A 16,312-nucleotide genomic window follows, 5' to 3' on the forward strand; every position below is an offset into this window, starting at 1 on the left:
CATCCCAACCTGCCTTCCTTCCACAAGCAGTTCTGCAGCGGACTTCCGCTGTCACTTCTGCTGGTCTCAGTGGCTTATCTGCTTGGATGACACAAACCCTCATTCCTGAAGGGTCTGAGACTGATATTCATACCCTTCTCAGGTCAAGGTTGTTGCACCTGTCCATTCACAGACACAGTGGGCTGTCATAAGGGGGTACCAAGAGGCACCTGCATGATCTTCTGAATTCCTCAAACACCCTCCCTGTGTAACAGCACTTAGACCTTGTCCTGCTGGCCAGGGTCAGCTACCCTACTGAGATGCTGACTTCTTGTCTGCTGGCCATTGGACACAAGGGGCCCAGAGTGTTGTGGCTGTGTTCCAACAAAACTTGACTTACGGACACGGAGATTTGAATGTCGTATAGTGTTCACGCATCACAAAATATTCTTCATATTTTGATCTTGTTTTCTGAATTCACTTTTTAGAGAAGTTTTAGGTTTGCAGCAAAACTGAGTGGAAAGTACAGAGATTTCCCAATACACTACCTGCCCCCACACATGCATAGCCTGTCCCACTATCAGCACCCTCCAGAGTGGTACATTTGTTACAAATGATGAAACTGAGTTGACACATCATCACCCTAAGTTCATAGTTTACATCATGATTCACTCTTGGTGTTCTATGGATTTTGACAAATATGTAATGACATGTATCCACCATTATAATACCATACAGAATAGTTTCACTGCCCTAAAAATCCTTTGTGCTCTGCCCAGTCATCTGATCTTTTTTTTTTTTTAACCATTAAAAAATGTAAAAATCATTCTTTGCTTGTGAGCCCTACAAAAACAGGTGGGTCATATTTGGCTCCCAGGCCAGTCTGATGTAATGGATCAATGTGATGTTCTGTGGGATATCCAGATGGTCCTGATCTAGTCAGACTATATTTTGACCGATATCAGGAGAATTACCATGATGACCCTGTAAGTGTGTGGGTTATATGAATATACATTATTATCTGTTGCATGTAAATGTGAGCTTCCTGATCCTTTTTCGTGATTGAGGTAGAAAAGAACACATTTGGCCCGGTCGGCAGCCACCTTGTATGTACTCAGACCACTCCAATCTGCTCTAGCAAAGATACCACGCTTGCATGGCAGCAGCAATCAGGGTTACTACTTGGTTGAGCTTGCGGTATTAATCATTTTCTCACATCCCATCCAGTTTTTGCAGAGGCCAGACCCGTGATTTAAATGGAGACTTGATAGGGACCACCCCTCCTGTATCCTTGAGATCCTTAAGGGTGACGCTAATACCCCGCTCCCCACCCCGTTTGTGATTGTTTTTATGTAATCAGGTGCAGTTTTAGAGATGTCCATTTGGCCTTCCCTGCCATGATAACTCTTACCTGCAGGCCAAGGACTTAATGTGGGAGTTTCTCAAATTTCTAAGTATGTTGAGATCGCTCTGATTGCTCTTTGAGGGAACTGCTTGGAGAAGCCAGAAGTGTAATTAAGGAGACCAGTTAGGAAGCAATTGCATTGGTCCGGGTGAGGGATGAAGTTGGTCTGGTGGGATTGGAGAGAAAGCAGATGTACTCAAGACATATTTTAGAGCTTTAACTGACTGAATTCACTGATTTTGGATACGCTGGTCAAAGACAGGGAAAAAGCAAGAGTGGCTTGAACAGCTGGGTAGACGGTAGTGCCTTATACTGAAATGATAAAGACAGCGACAGGGGAAGCGAGGCAGGAGGATTTGGAAATCAAGAGTTTGGCTTTGGACATATTAAATGAAATTGGATTTTGGAAGACATTAAAACTGAGATGTCCATTAGGCAGTTGGACATGGGTCTGAAACTCAGAAGAGAATTGGATTAGAGAGGTCAGTGCAGAGTCAACAGCCTTATGATTGTATTGAAAACCATGGGAATGGATTGACTTACACTGGAAAAGAGGATAAAAAGATGAGAAGAGAGCTCATGCCAAGCCCTAGGAAAGCTCTGCATTTAGAAACAGATGGAAAAGGAAACGCTGACAGAGGATTGTCTCCGTGATATAAAGATGCTGTAGAATGGCCAGTGGTGCTGGTGGGAAAACTTAATACATGAGGTACAGCGGTGGACCCAATGAATTTAACACCCGAAGCAGGGGAGTTTTTAAAATAATAATAGCCTGGGGGCGCCTGGGTGGCTCAGTCATTAAGTTTCTGCCTCAGGTTATGATCCCAGGGTCCTGGGATTGAGCCCCAAATTGGGCTCCCTGCTCCGCAGGAAGCCTGCTTCTCCCTCTCCCTCTCCCCCTGCTTGTGTTCCCTCTCTTGCTGTGTCTCTGTCAAATAAATAAATAAAATCTTAAAAATTAATAATAATAATAGCCTGAAAAGGAAAGCAGACAGTGAACGTTTTCTTCAATTGAACTTTGTTTATATAACCAGGCCAGTGAAAAAATTTTAAAAATAAAAGTAAAATTTACAGTATGAAACAAGGAAACAGGAACGGATCAATACTTTTTAATTACATTACTGTATTTTTGGGGGGAAAGGAAGGAAAAACATGAAGAAGTGTTTCCAAAAGAGTTCTGCAAGGTTTAGAGAATGTTACATGTGGAATGACAGAACTGAACTAACTGGAGTTCAGCTTCTTCATGTTTTCAATAGCTGGGCTGTTGTTAATGTCAAATCCCTCTTTTTTTTTTTTTTAAGATTTTATTTATTTATTTGAGAGAGAGAGAGAGAGAGCGCACAGAGGGAGAGGGAGAAGAAGACTCGCCAAGCAGAGAGCCCTACACAGGGCTCGATCCCAGGACCCTGAGATCATGACCTGAGCCGAAGGCAGATGCCCAACTGACTGAGCCACCCAGGTGCCCCATTTGTCAAATCCCTCTTGTGCTGGGAGATGTAGTACCTCGGGGGTTGGGGATGTGCCCTTTGCCTAAGTGAGTTGGGACAATTTGGAACCATTTCAAATGTGTCCTCAAAACGTGTGTGCAGTTGAGTCTGTGCGTGTCACAGGCCTACTGTATTCTCCGTGTTCTCTGAATTAATTTCCTTGTTAAAGGACAAGACATAGAAAGGTGCTGTATCGAAGCCTACATATGTATTCTATATATTTTTTTTTCTTAAGATTTTTTTGTTAAAGTAATCTCTACACCCAACGTGGGGCTCGAACTTACAACCCTGAGAACAAGAGTCTCATGTTCTTCTGACTGAGCCAGTCAGTTGCCCCCATATATATTTTTAAAAATCAACAGTAGCTGTAGAAATTGTTTAGAACTTAGATTAACAAATGATTTTTCAGAAAGGAGTGTTTTATCATTGACCTTGTTTTGTTGCTGGCATGGGTTGATAATAATAAGCAGACAGACTTTTAGTCCATTGTATCCTTTTAAAATATCTATAGGCTCCTTGAGTTGGCCTCTGGTGCCCACTGCCCTAAGTGCTTGGGCCTCGGTATGCCACTGAGGTATACTTTTAGGGAAGAAGCTGTTAATAGAATCAAATATCATATAAAAATAAAGAACAGGATTAATAGGATAATGCTCCTGAAAATCCCAGTCTCTACTGTCTCAGCTGAAGTGTGAAATTCCTGGAGATGTGACTCCGGAGTAAGGATGGCAGATGGAACACATACATTTATCTTGGATCTCTATCAAAACTCCATTTAAAGGGATTAAATAAAAAAGACATAAACCCACAAAGTCAAGCAAAACAGAAGGGACTCAACAGCAACAACATTTTGGAAGCTGGGAAGCATAAGGACAGATGGTAAATGGTCTCGCAGATTCGAGACTATGGAAATACAAACTGGTAGTGAGGAAAGCCGAGAGCCCCCCTTGATTTACTCTGCAGTAAATCTGCAAAAGACCAGGAAATTGGAAGCATCAGGTTCAAGTAGAAGTAGAGGGGAAGAAGGGGACTAAAATCAGGAAAAGGGTTGGGAAAATTAATAGTTGGATGCCAGGAACCTTTTTCCCACCTGGCACAAAAGACGGGAGGTTTGGAGGAAGTAAATTGGAGGATCTACGGTTTGGGGGGCGTTGGGCAGAGATGAGGCAGGAACACTGTACTAAAAGCAAGGGGATTCTGTGGCCATGTGCACACTGCCGCTGAGACCTTGCAGTCCTTCTGCCCGTTCTGGGAAAATGGGCAAGTCAGAGCTTCACAACGTAGGCAGGAGACTAAAGTCTCTCTGGAAAATTTGACCAGCCCCCAAGTAAGGATTTAAAGGCACTGACATCCAGAGTTGCCCACCAGGCGGTCCAAGTAGATGGTCCTACGCTGAAGTTCACTGTTGTCAAGCTACACCCTTGCATTCAGAGCTTCCTTCAGCTTTTCAGTCTTATGGTGACAGGGTAGCCAAGGATTTCTAGACATCTGAGGAAAATCTTTACCATGAAAGGTAGACACCAAAATGAACACACAGAAAAAAGCAACTTAGAGGAACTTGAGACTATGTAGGAAGAAAAGACAACAGTAATACAACAAAAAGACTCATTTGGACCATCCTCGGAAAAAAAAGAAATGATACTGCATCCACAGAACAAGAATAGGATGCTATTAAAAGGGGTGGTGAGAGAACAAAATAGAGCTCTTGGAAATTAAAAAATGTGATAAAAATGGAAAACTGTAGAAGGGTTAGGAAATAAAGGTCATGGAGTCACATAGAAGGTAGAGCAACAAGAAAAACAGAAACTAGGAGAGAAAAAGATTTTTCAAAATTAGAGGACCAGTCTAGGAGATCTTGTCTCTCCTTTATAGATCCATAAAGAAAGGGCAGAGCAAACAGAGGGGAGGAAATTATCACTGGAAGTATTCAAGAAAATTGATCAGAACTGAAGCTCATGAGTTTCCTGCTTGGGGGGAACACCCGACTGAAAATGTTCAGCCCAATGGACGAAAGTAGACCCACCCGTGGGCATACCATTGAGAAAGTTCAGAGTGTTATCGAAAAACCCAAGTTTGGCTGCCCATTGCTCGGAAAGCCAATACTCAAGAGGCGAGTTTTGATTGGAAAGGAATATGAGCTTTATTCAGGGGACCAGCCAGCTGGGGAGAAGGCGGAGTCCTTTTTTTTTTTAATTAACATATAATGTATTATTTGTTTCAGGGGTACAGGTCTGTGTTCATCAGTCTTACACAATTCACAGTGCTCACCAAAGTACATACCCTCCCCAATGTCCATCACCCAGCCACCCCATCCCCCCTACCCCCCTCCACTCGAGCCACCCTCAGTTTGTTTCCTGAGATTAAGAGTCTCTTATGTTTGTCTCCCTCTCTGGTTTCGTCTTGTTTCATTTTTCCCTCCCTTCCCCTATGATCCTCTGTCTTGTTTCTCAAAATCCTCCTATCAATGAGATCATATGATACTTATCTTTCTCTGATTGACTTATTTCACTTAGCATAATACCCTCTAGTTCCATCCACATTGTTTCAAATGGCAAGATTTCGGTTTTTTTTGTTTTTTTTGTTTTTTTTTTGTTTTTTATGGCTGAGTAATATTCCATTGTATATGTATACCACATATTCTTTATCCATTCATCTGTTGATGGACATCTGGGCTCTTTCCATAGTTTGGCTATTGTGGACATTGCTGCTCTAAACATTGGGGTGCAGGTGCCCCTTTGGATCACTACATTTATATCTTTGGGGTAAATATGCAGTTGTGCAATTGCTGGGTCATAGGGTAGCTCTATTTTCAACTTTTAAAAAAAATTTTATTTTATTATGTTATGTTAATCACCATACATTATATCATTAGTTTTTGGTGTAGTGTTTCATGATTCATTGTTTGCGTATAACACCCAGTGCTCCATTCAGTACGTGCCCTCTTTAATACCCATCACCAGGCTAACCCATCCCCCCACCCCCTCCCCTCTAGAACCCTCAGTTTGTTTCTCAGAGTCCATAGTCTCTCATGGTTCGTCTCCCCCTCCAATTTCCCACCTTCATTTTTCCCTTTCTACTATCTTTTTTTTCTTTTCTTTTTTTTAACATATCATGTATTATTTGTTTCAGAGGTACAGGTCTGTGATTCATCAGTCTTACACAATTCACAGTGCTCACCATAGCACATACCCTCCCCGATGTCCATCACCCAGCCACCCCATCCCTCCCACCCCCCTCCACTCCAGCAACCCTCAGTTTATTTCCTGAGATTAAGAATTCCTCATATCAGTGAGATCATATGATATATGTCTTTCTCTGATTGACTTATTTCACTCAGCATAACACCCTCTAGTTCCATCCACATCGTTGCAAATGGCAAGATTTCATGGTTTTTTTTTGATGGCTGCATAATATTCCATTGTGTGTGTGTGTGTGTGTGTGTGTACCACATCTTCTTTATCCATTCATCTGTTGATGGACATCTAGGCTCTTTCCATAGTTGGGCTATTGTGGACATTGCTGCTATAAACATTGGGGTGCAGGTGCCCCTTTGGATCACTACATTTATATCTTTGGGGTAAATACCCAGTAGTGCAATTGCTGGGTTGTAGAGTAGCTCTATTTTCAACTTTTGAGGAACCTCCATACTGTTTTCCAGAGTGGCTGCACCAGCTTGCATTCCCACCAACAGTGTAGGAGGGTTCCCCTTTCTCTGCATCCTCGCCAACATCTGTCGTTTCCTGAATGGTTAATTTTAGCCATTCTGACTGGTGTGAGGTGGTATCTCATTGAGGTTTTTATTTGTATTTCCCTGATGCCAAGTGATGTTGAGAGCACTTTTTCATGTGTCTGTTGGCCATTTGGATGTCTTCTGTGCAGAAATGTCTGTTCCTGTCTTCTGTCCGTTTCTTGATTGGATTAGTTGTTCTTTGGGTGTTGAGTTTGATAAGTTCTTTATAGGTTTTGGATACTAGCCCTTTATCTGATAGGTCATTTGCAATATCTTCTCCCATTCTGTCGGCTGTCTTTTGGTTTTGTTGACTGTTTCCTTTGCTGTGCAAAAGCTTTTTATCTTGATGAAGTCCCAGTAGTTCAGTTTTGCCCTTGCTTCCCTTGCCTTTGGCGATGTTTCTAGGAAGAAGTTGCTGCAGCTGAGGCAGCCGTGTTCTCCTCAAGGATTTTGATGGATTCCTGTCTCACATTTAGGTCTTTCATCCATTTTGAGTCTATTTTTGTGTGTGGTGTAAGGAAATGGTCCAGTTTCATTCTTCTGTATGTGGCTGTCCAATTTTCCCAACACCATTGGTTGAAGAGACTGTCTTTTTCCCATTGGACATTCTTTCCTGCTTTGTCGAAGATTAGTTGACCATAGAGTTGAGGGTCCATTTCTGGGTTCTCTATTCTGTTCCATTGATCTGTGTGTCTGTTTTTGTGCCAGGACCATACTATCTTGATGATGACAGCTTTGTAATAGGGCTTGAAGTCCAGGATTGTGAGGGAGAAGGCGGACTCTTGTCCAAAAACCAACCCTGAGGTTTCTGCCTGCCCCGAAGATTTTTACAGAAACTTTAGGGCAGTTAATCAGTAAAAGGGGAGGACAGTGGTCTTTAACCCTTCTTGATTGCACGCAACTCAGCGTTGCCAGCTACACACATTATCCTGGTGCTCAGAGATTGTGTATTGCTGCGTGGGGCGGGCTGGGGGGGCGGCGGGGCGGGGAGGGAGGTTGTGCAAGAGGGTTTGGTCTGGAGTCTTCTAGGAAACAATGCAATGCATCATCCTAGATAAACAAAGAAGGGTTTAGTTAATCCATCACGTGGGCAAAAGTGCTTGCTAAGACTACTAAATTGGCTGCAGGGGCCGAGACAGCAGCTTCAAGGGCACCGAGAGCCAGGAGAAGGGACCTACAAGTTTCTAGAGTGAGAACAACGGTCACGTCCAAGGAAAGGATTAAGAAACAGAGTGCCTAGGGGCGCCTGGGTGGCTCAGTCGTTAAGCGTCTGTCTTCGGCTCAGGTCATGATCCCAGGGTTCTGGAATCGAGCCCCGTATTGGGCTCCCTGCTTGGCGGGAAGCCTGCTTCTCCCTCTCCCACTCCCCGCTGCTTGTGTTCCTTCTGTCAAATAAATAAATAAAATCTTAAAAAAAAAAAAAAAAAAGAGTGACTTCAGGGTTTTGAAATAGCAATACTGGAAGGTAGAAGACACTGCAGCAATACTCTCAAAATTCTGAAGGAAAATGATTTCTAACCCAGAACCTGAAATCCAGCCAAACAATCCATGAAGTGCCAAGTTTTTAAATCCCGAGAAGGGACTTTGATTGGTCAGGAGGTGGGGTATTCAAGAAGATGGAGGCTCCATTGAGACGGCAAGGGTGGGGGCCCCGGAGGAAGCAGTTTCCCCGAAAGAAGGACTCAGCTCAAACCTGAGGAGGGAGAAGTCTCTTTGGGGATCACTCCTTTGGGGAATAGGCTAGGTCAGCAAGCAAAACAAAACAAGACAACAAATTTTAGTCACCCCGTTCAAGTAAACAAAACAGGTGAAATTAATTTTGTCACTTATTTTATTTAACCCACTATATAAAAATATTATTTTAACATGTAATCAGTATAAATTATATTGAGATATTTTGCCTTTTTTTTTTTCATTCAAAGTCTTCAAAAATCCGTGTAGTTTATATTTTATACTCACAGGACATTTCAGTTTGGATCAGCCACTTGTGGTTAGTGGCTCCCTTTATTGGACAGTTGGAGTGCAGTGCTAGGAAGATCAGAAATGATAAGTAAAAGGCAGCAGTGGGGTTCAAGTGAAAACTAGGTTAAAAAGAGTTCTTTCTCTTTCTGAAGAACTGGTCTTTGCTCCAGGAAATGGAGCAACTGGAAGGATTATTTAGATAGAGTTGGTTACTTAATTGGTGGTCAAAGTAGAAAGTCAAGAGAAAGAGTGCATTTTGTGTGATAGCGGGAAAACCATGAGCCTGGCAACCTCGGAAGACCGAGTCAAACGGAACACTTAGTTCTCTTAGTAATGGCAAAGAATAGATTGACTAAAAATAGGGACATGCATGAAATGACAAGAAAGAAAATGGGGTTTTGGTTAGATTTGGAGTGGGGGCTGGTGGTAACTCCACTTCACATGTCAAAAATGCAGTTGAGCGGTGCTGAACTTTGAACAAAGGGAGTGGAAACGGAAGTCAGTATTAGAAAAAAATCAAGAAAGAATGAGGCAGAGAGATCTGCTTGTTGCACCGTGAATGAAGTCATAACATGATGGTTTCATTTTTCCTAAGGCAGTCCTGGGAGTCCTCGTGGCCACTGTGGGCCAGAGGGGAGAGTGGACCTCCATGTTGTAAATGGGGTGGAGGTTGGTGGGGTCATTCCCCCATGCATCCTCCACAGAAGCCCACAATCTGGAACTTATTTTACCCCCCCCCCCTTTGGTCTTATTTTCTGATTAACACACACACGGACACACTCCTTGTAAAATTCATGTGGTGCCAAAATATAGAGACTCGAAATCTGCAGTAAAGTTCCCTTTCCTTAAATAGCTACCGTCATCTGTTGGTCATATGTCCTTCCAAAAAATTCCTATGTGTATATAAGCCTATTTTAAAAAGAAAATGTATATTATACTTTGCATATTGTTCTACAACTGGCTCTTTTTACTTAACTGTCGTGGATGTTTTTGCATACTGCTAGATATTACGTCATTCTTTCTATAGGTTACAAAATATTTTTTTTTAAAGAGTTTATTTACTTATTTGAGAGAGAGACAGAGAGAGCTTGAGCAGGGGGAGAAGCAGAGGGAAAGGGAGAAGCACACACTCTGTTGAGTGGGGAGTCCAGACGCGGGGCTTGATCCCAGGACCCTGGGATCCCGACCCGAGCCGAAGGCAGGCAGACACTTAACCAACTGAGACGTCCAGGCACCCCCAGATTTTTTTCTTATATTTTTGCCTCATAAGCTCTTAAGCAGGTGGGTATTAGCGAGGATTAATGTGTGTGTTAGGAGTGTTTCCATGTTCCTGCAGGTAGAGTCAGTGCTGTAATAACGATTCTGGTGCAGATTTCTCTGAGTACTTTTTTTTTTTTTAAGATTTTATTTATTTATTTGAGAGAGAGAATGAGATAGCACGTGAGAGGGGGAAGGGTCAGAGGGAGAAGCAGACTCCCTGCTGAGCAGGGAGCCCGATGCGGGACTCGATCCTGGGACTCCAGGATCATGACCTGAGCTGAAGGCAGTCGCTTAACCAACTGAGCCACCCAGGTGCCCCCTCTCTGAGTACTTTTTGCAGAGAATTCCTGAAGGTGGGTCAGAGGGGAGGCGTATTTAAGTGTGTGATAAATCTCGCCAAATCACCTTTTGGACAGGTTGTTACACTTCACATCCCCACTTGTGGAGTGGTGTGAATAGTTGGGCACCTGCACCTGGCCCACACCTGATATTATTAATCTTTTATTTATTTATATATTTACACAAGCAGGGGGAGTGGGAGAGGGAGAGGGCGAAGCAGGCTTCCCGCCGAGCAGGGAACCTGATGCGGGACTTGCTCCCAGGACCCTGGGACCATGACCTGAGCCAAAGGCAGACGCTTCACTGACTGAGCCACCCAGGCATCCCATTATTGACCTTTTAAATCTTTTCTCATCTGGTATGGAGAATAATGATACCTGACGGGCTTCTCAATTTCATTTCTCAGGTTCTATGTGAAGTTGAACGTATTTCCAAATGTGTATTTTCCTGTTGTATTTCTTCTGTAAGTTGTCTGTCCACATCCTTTGCCAGTTTTTCTAATTGGTATTTTGTGTTTTTTGTATTGATTTGAAGGAGCCTGTTCTATTTTCTAGATGGAAACATTTTGTCAAGTATCTTTTACGAGTTTATCCCTTGATTCAAGGAGAAGAATTTCAAATTTTAAGAAGTAAAGTCCCTCAATTTTTTTTTCTAGCTTTGGTCTTATTCTAAGATGGGTTCTCTCCTGTATTTACTTCTAGTGTTTTTATGATTGTGTTTTTTTAATATTTAAATTTTTATCCATATGGGATATATTTTCGTATATGGTATGATGCACTATGGAAACTCTAAATATAGAATCCACATACTAGAAATAACTTTAGTTTCTCTACTTTTTCCCATCACAGGGAAGCGCTTGGAGAATATTTAGATGGGAAGAAAGAGAGTGAGGAAGATCAAAGAAAGAGCTACAAGCAGAAAGAAGAAAGCAGACTGGTATGAGCTGGGTGGCAGATGGGTCCTGTCAGCCAGTGACACTAGGGATCTGGGTGTGATGTCATGGTTTTTGTACTTAGACCAGAAAAATCTCAAGAGAGATTCCATGTTCCTGCCTTTAGTTAGGCAGAAGTGAATTTGAATCTTTCCCATTTTGAGAGCTCTCTAGGAGTGAGCTTTCATTTCATCCTACGGACTATTCATTGCATCAAGTGCAAATGTTTAAGCTACCCATTCAGGGCCTTCTGTTCCCGTCCTAACCTCAGTCTTCCTCCCACTGATACCTACCTTGGGCCTTCGCTCTCACTTGGCTGATCTGCTCACTCTCCTCCAGTGGGGGCTATGCTTGCTGTTGTGTGTGCCTCTGATCTTCCAGAATGCCGTTCCCTCCCCTCTCCTCCTCGTCCCTCTCCGCTACCTTTCTCTTCTCCTCTCCTCTCATCAGGATGCCTTCCCATACTTCAAGACCATCTCAAGTCCCAACTTGAGAGGACTTCAAGTCCATGACTCTTCTGCAGCCCAGGCTCCTTTAATTCACACACTGAATACGTCTTCTCTGTGCCACGCATTTCATTTTAGACCATTTTCTCGCTTGTAGGACTTCAAATGTGTGTGCCTGCAGTGTCCCCAGTGGGGCTGTAAGCTCTGTGAGAGGGAGAGCCTCTCCTATATCTGTGGAGTAGTGCAGAGCTCGTACTCAATAACCACTAAAGAGAAAGTCATCGATTGCTCTCCCATGACAATACCGGGGCTCCTGGGATGTTATTAAACAGGACTTGGAACAACAGGAGCAGGAAGAATGAACAACAGTTCCAAACAGCAAGCAGAACTGGTGAAGTGCTGCATTTAATTAATTGCTAAATGAGTATCATAGGGCAGTAGGACAGTAGGAATTGAGGTAAGGAAGAGGGCTGCCCAAGCGGGCCTGATGGGGGAAGGTTACATGAGGAAAGTGGGATTTGAGCCGCATCTCGGAAAAATAGGTGGGACTTAGAAAAGCAGAGAGGAGAGAGATCATTTCTGGCAGAAGTTGAAGTGCACTTACTGGGAGAAAAAAATACTCAAGTTACTGAAATGTCATTATAGAACATAGAGATCTATAGGGACACCCGAGTGAACCGTATGGTACCGTGTCAAGGATAAGATACTTTATGGTGGCGGAAAGAATGCTGAACTGCCGTGTGTTCTTGGTCCCGATCTGGGGCTCACTGTGACATAGATGAGTCATGCCCCCTCTCTGTACTGGGGTTACTTCGTCAAAGTGTCAGTGATCTCTGAACATTGCTGGGTAGGATCACAAGGATATCGTATATAATCTGGAACCTACCGTTATAGTTTATACTGCTATGGTCTTGAAAATACTGATATACAGTTCATCTGGAGCACTCTTTGAGTGTGAACCCGAAGAGGTAATGTTGTTTTCATTAGCAGCTTTTCAAGCTTCCTTTCACTTAGGATTTAAGTCATGTAAAGCATAGAAAAGAAATGTATAAAAACCAAATGCTGCCTTCCTCAATATCAAGATATTAATAACCAGTTCTACCCTAAAACTTGGACAGGAAGGGCCACTGTCCTCGGCCCTGCACCTTATCAATCATTTTTAATTGGTGATTCTTTTGTTTCCTATTTAATCTTGCTCCAATTTTATAAATATATTCTTCCAAGTTTTCTCTTAGAAGCTTTATTGTTCTATCATTTACATTTTGGTCTGTAATCTATCTCGAATTGATTTTTGTGGGTGGTGTAAAGGTAAGGCTCAAGGTTCACTGTTCTGTATATGGATTTTTAATTGACCCAGCACCATTTATTGAAAAGATCATCCTTTCCCCCACTGCACTGCAATACACCTTTGTTGTGAATCAGGTGATCACCCATTGGATTTGTTTCTAGATTCTCTATTCTGTTCTAGTGGTCTACTTGTCTGACTTTACACCAATTCCACAATATTTTAACTACTGTAGCGTTATGACAGGTCTTGACATCTGGTGGAGTGAGTCCTCCAATTCTATGGTTCTTCAAGATTGCCTTGGCTATCCTTGACCTTTTGCATTTCCATATAAATTTTACAATCAGCTTGTCAGTTTCTACCAAAAAACCTGCTGGGATTTTTAAAAGTTTTATCTATATATTTTAGAGAGAGAGTGGGGGTGGGGGGGGTGGGGAGATTGGGGTTAAGGGGAGGGGGAGAGAGAGAGAGTCCTCAAGCAGACGCCCGCTGAGCATGGAGCCTGACGTGGGGCTCAATCCTAGGACCCTGAGATCATGACCTGAGCAGAAATCAGGAGTCAGCTACTTAACCCACGAGCCACCAAGTTGTCCCCTGCTGGGGACTTTAACTGAGGTTGGATTTAGGAAAGAATTAATATCTTACCAACAATGAGATATACAATCCGTGAGTATAAAATATCCCTCCATTTATTTAGGTATTCTTTAATTTGCTCAACGGTGTTTTACACTTTGTGTTGAGGCTCTAAGTGTTTATTGCTGATATATAAAAGCACAATTGGTTTTTGCATAGTGACCTGATATTCAGCAACTTTGTCAAATTCACTTGTTAATTCTAATAGCTGTCCTGTGGTTTCTTTTGTTTGTGTGTTTATTTTTTTACATATATAATCGTATCAGCGGAAAATGACAGTTTTATCTTTTCCTGTGTCTGTTCGTCTGTTGATGACTAACATTTTCCGTTTTACTTTTTTTTTTTTTAGACTTTATTTATTTGTTTGACAGAGAGAGAGAGAGCACAAGCTGAGGGAGAAGCAGGCTCCACGCTGAGCAAGGAGCCCGATGTGGGGCTCGATCCTAGGACCCTGGGATCATGACCCGAGCCGAAGGCAGATGCTTAACCGACTGAGCCACCCAGGCACCCCACATTTTCCATTTTACTTTGAGTCTGAAATACTTGATTCAGAAATTTCTGATGTTCGCATTGTCTGAGCAGAAAATAGAAAATTGTTCAAAAACCACAGGAAAGGCTTTACTTCCTTAGGCACGTAAAACCATTTGGTACAAGTGCTAAAACTGTAGCCATTTAAAAAAAAGTCTGGAGTACCTCTGGATATCTGGGTTAAGGCTCCGGTTCTGTATTCATTAAAACTGCATTTCTAAATGTCCTTAGAAGGGTGAGATGAGATAGAATCTCTGATCGTTTCAGTGACTCCTTTGTATGGAGATGTTTATAGGTTCTCTGTTCAGAAACTATCTGAGAGCTGGAGAATTTGTAAGTTCCAGACCTAGAAAAACTTAGGCATAGCCTAAGGATACCTGAACTTTGTGTTGAAATCCTGTCATCGGGCAAAGGTCAGGAGGGAAGACACTGATGTGGAATTCAAAGAGGGATTTATTTATTTATTTATTTATTTACTTACTTACTTATTTACTAAAGATTTTATTTATTAGAGAGAGAGAGCAAGAGTGGGAGCACGAGTGGGGGTGGGAGAGGGGCAGCGGGAGAGGGAGAAGCAAACTTCCCGCTGAGCAGGGAGCCCAACGCCGGGCTCGATCCCAGGACCCCGAGATCATGACCTGAGCTGAAGGCAGCCGGCTAACTGACTAAGCCACCCAGGCGCCCCCAAAGAGGGATTTAGAAGGGGGGTGCCGATAACAAAATTGCTGAGCCAGTAAGGGAGACAGCGGTGCAGCCAGAGAGTCTGGAACAGGAGACCCCACGTAACAGTAACTTAAACAACATAGAAGCTTAGCCCTCTGGCTGACTTAGTAGTTCAGAGCCTAAGTACACTGTCCAGGGCTGATACGGCGGCTCCTCGATGTCAGGGACCTCATCTCCTTCTGCCTTTCCTTAGTGGCTTTCATGTGCTCCCCAAGTCGTACTGGAGGACCACACGCCGGCCTGGGAGGAGGGGGGATGGGGCAGCAGAGGACACACGTTTTTCCTTCAACACACGATTCAGAAGCGGCACACATCACTTCTGCTCAGGTTCTATTGATCAGACTGTATTCTAGCCGCAGAGGAGGTTGGGAAGTGTATCCATGTTGGTAGGTCAAATGTCCAGCTAAAAATGGGGGTCCTGTTACTCGGAGAGGAGGAGGGAATGGATGTTGGAGGATGATTGCCATTATCTCTGCCTCACCTCTCCCACTGAATTCTCAGGAAAGCCCCTGGGGGTGTCAACCACTTGGAGGGTCTACGGGGGCAAGTGCTGAGATGTACCTAGGGTATCTGCCAGTGTGCTAGTCGGCTGATCCCTAGTCTAATGAGAATAAGCCAAAGTACCTTCAGAATCACATGTGCTATTAAATTGTAAGCTCTGGTATCACATCACCAACATCCTGATGGAAGTGGATTGCCAAATACATGCTACTCTTAGGGTCTTTTTTTTTTTTTTTTTAAGATTTTATTTATTCATATGAGAGAGAGACAGACAGAGCACAAGCAGGGGGAGAGGCAGAGGCAGAGGGAGAAGCAGGCTCCCCAGTGAGCCGGGAGCCCGATGTGGGGCCCGATCCCAGGACCTGGAGATCATGATGCTAGCCGAAGGCAAACGCCCAGCCAACTGAGCCACCCAGGCGCCCCACTACTCTTAGGGTCTTAAGGTTGCTTTTGATTCCCTCTTGGTTGGATAGAACAGCTACAGACAGTTGAGCAAAATGTTCCTAACTTCATAAATTCCTTTTTTTAAAAAGATTTTATTTATTTGAGAGAGAAAGAGAGAGCAGCGAGAGAGACCACGAGTGGGGGGCGGGGAGAGGGAGAAGCAGGCTCCCCCGCTGAGCAGGGAGTCTGAAGTGATGCGGGGCTCGATCCCACGACCCTGGGATCATGACCTGAGCCAAAGGCAGACCCTTCACCGACTGAGCCACCCAGGTGCCCCTCTAACTTCATAAATTCTTCTTTGTTTTCAGAAATTGGCTAAACTGCTGCTCTGTGGCACTGAGTTGGTGACAAATATCCAGGTGGCTACAGATATCAGAGAGATCCACAGGAGAGTGGAAGAAGAGGAGATCAAGCGTCAGAGGTGAGGAGCCCCTGCTCTGCAGCCTGGGGGACATGAGGACATCTCTTCTGTGGGTCCCCAAGTCCCCCCCCCCACTGTTGGAAGGTGGCTCTGTCAAACTCAGTCTCGCAGATTCCTCTTACTGCCCCTTAGGAATGAATCTCTTCCTTCCCGCTTGCTTTCCTCCCTTCTTCCCCCTTTCTCCACTTGGCCATTTTAGCTTCTCTCCACAATAGCACGATGTTAACAGTTTTTAGTTGTT

General features: G+C 43.6%; 2 protein-coding genes across 4 annotated transcripts in view; both read left to right on the forward strand.

Moving 5' to 3' along the window:
• Nucleotides 1-11,095, forward strand: part of SELENOI (selenoprotein I) — a 60,328-nt gene extending 49,233 nt beyond the window's left edge. The window contains exon 11 of one of the 2 annotated variants that reach the window (XM_064571957.1): nucleotides 11,008-11,095. The gene's annotated coding sequence lies outside the window, so the exon portion shown is untranslated. Of the gene's footprint in view, nucleotides 1-2,685; nucleotides 2,705-11,007 lie in introns of those variants that run through there. The other variant, XM_064571958.1, reaches the window with a different exon arrangement.
• DRC1 (dynein regulatory complex subunit 1) overlaps nucleotides 1-16,312 on the forward strand; it is a 43,339-nt gene that overhangs the window by 620 nt on the left and 26,407 nt on the right. For both annotated transcript variants that reach the window (XM_064571955.1, XM_045884235.3), the window contains exons 2-3: nucleotides 11,008-11,095; nucleotides 15,959-16,071. In XM_064571955.1, the coding sequence (XP_064428025.1) occupies nucleotides 11,008-11,095; nucleotides 15,959-16,071 (201 nt within the window). The remainder of the gene's footprint in view (nucleotides 1-11,007; nucleotides 11,096-15,958; nucleotides 16,072-16,312) is intronic.

This window comes from Mirounga angustirostris, unplaced genomic scaffold, assembly GCF_029215605.1.
Source record: "Mirounga angustirostris isolate CCGP_5_RB_7025 unplaced genomic scaffold, mMirAng1.0.hap1 SCAF_10, whole genome shotgun sequence".
In the NCBI taxonomy this organism is placed as follows: Eukaryota; Metazoa; Chordata; class Mammalia; order Carnivora; family Phocidae; genus Mirounga; species Mirounga angustirostris.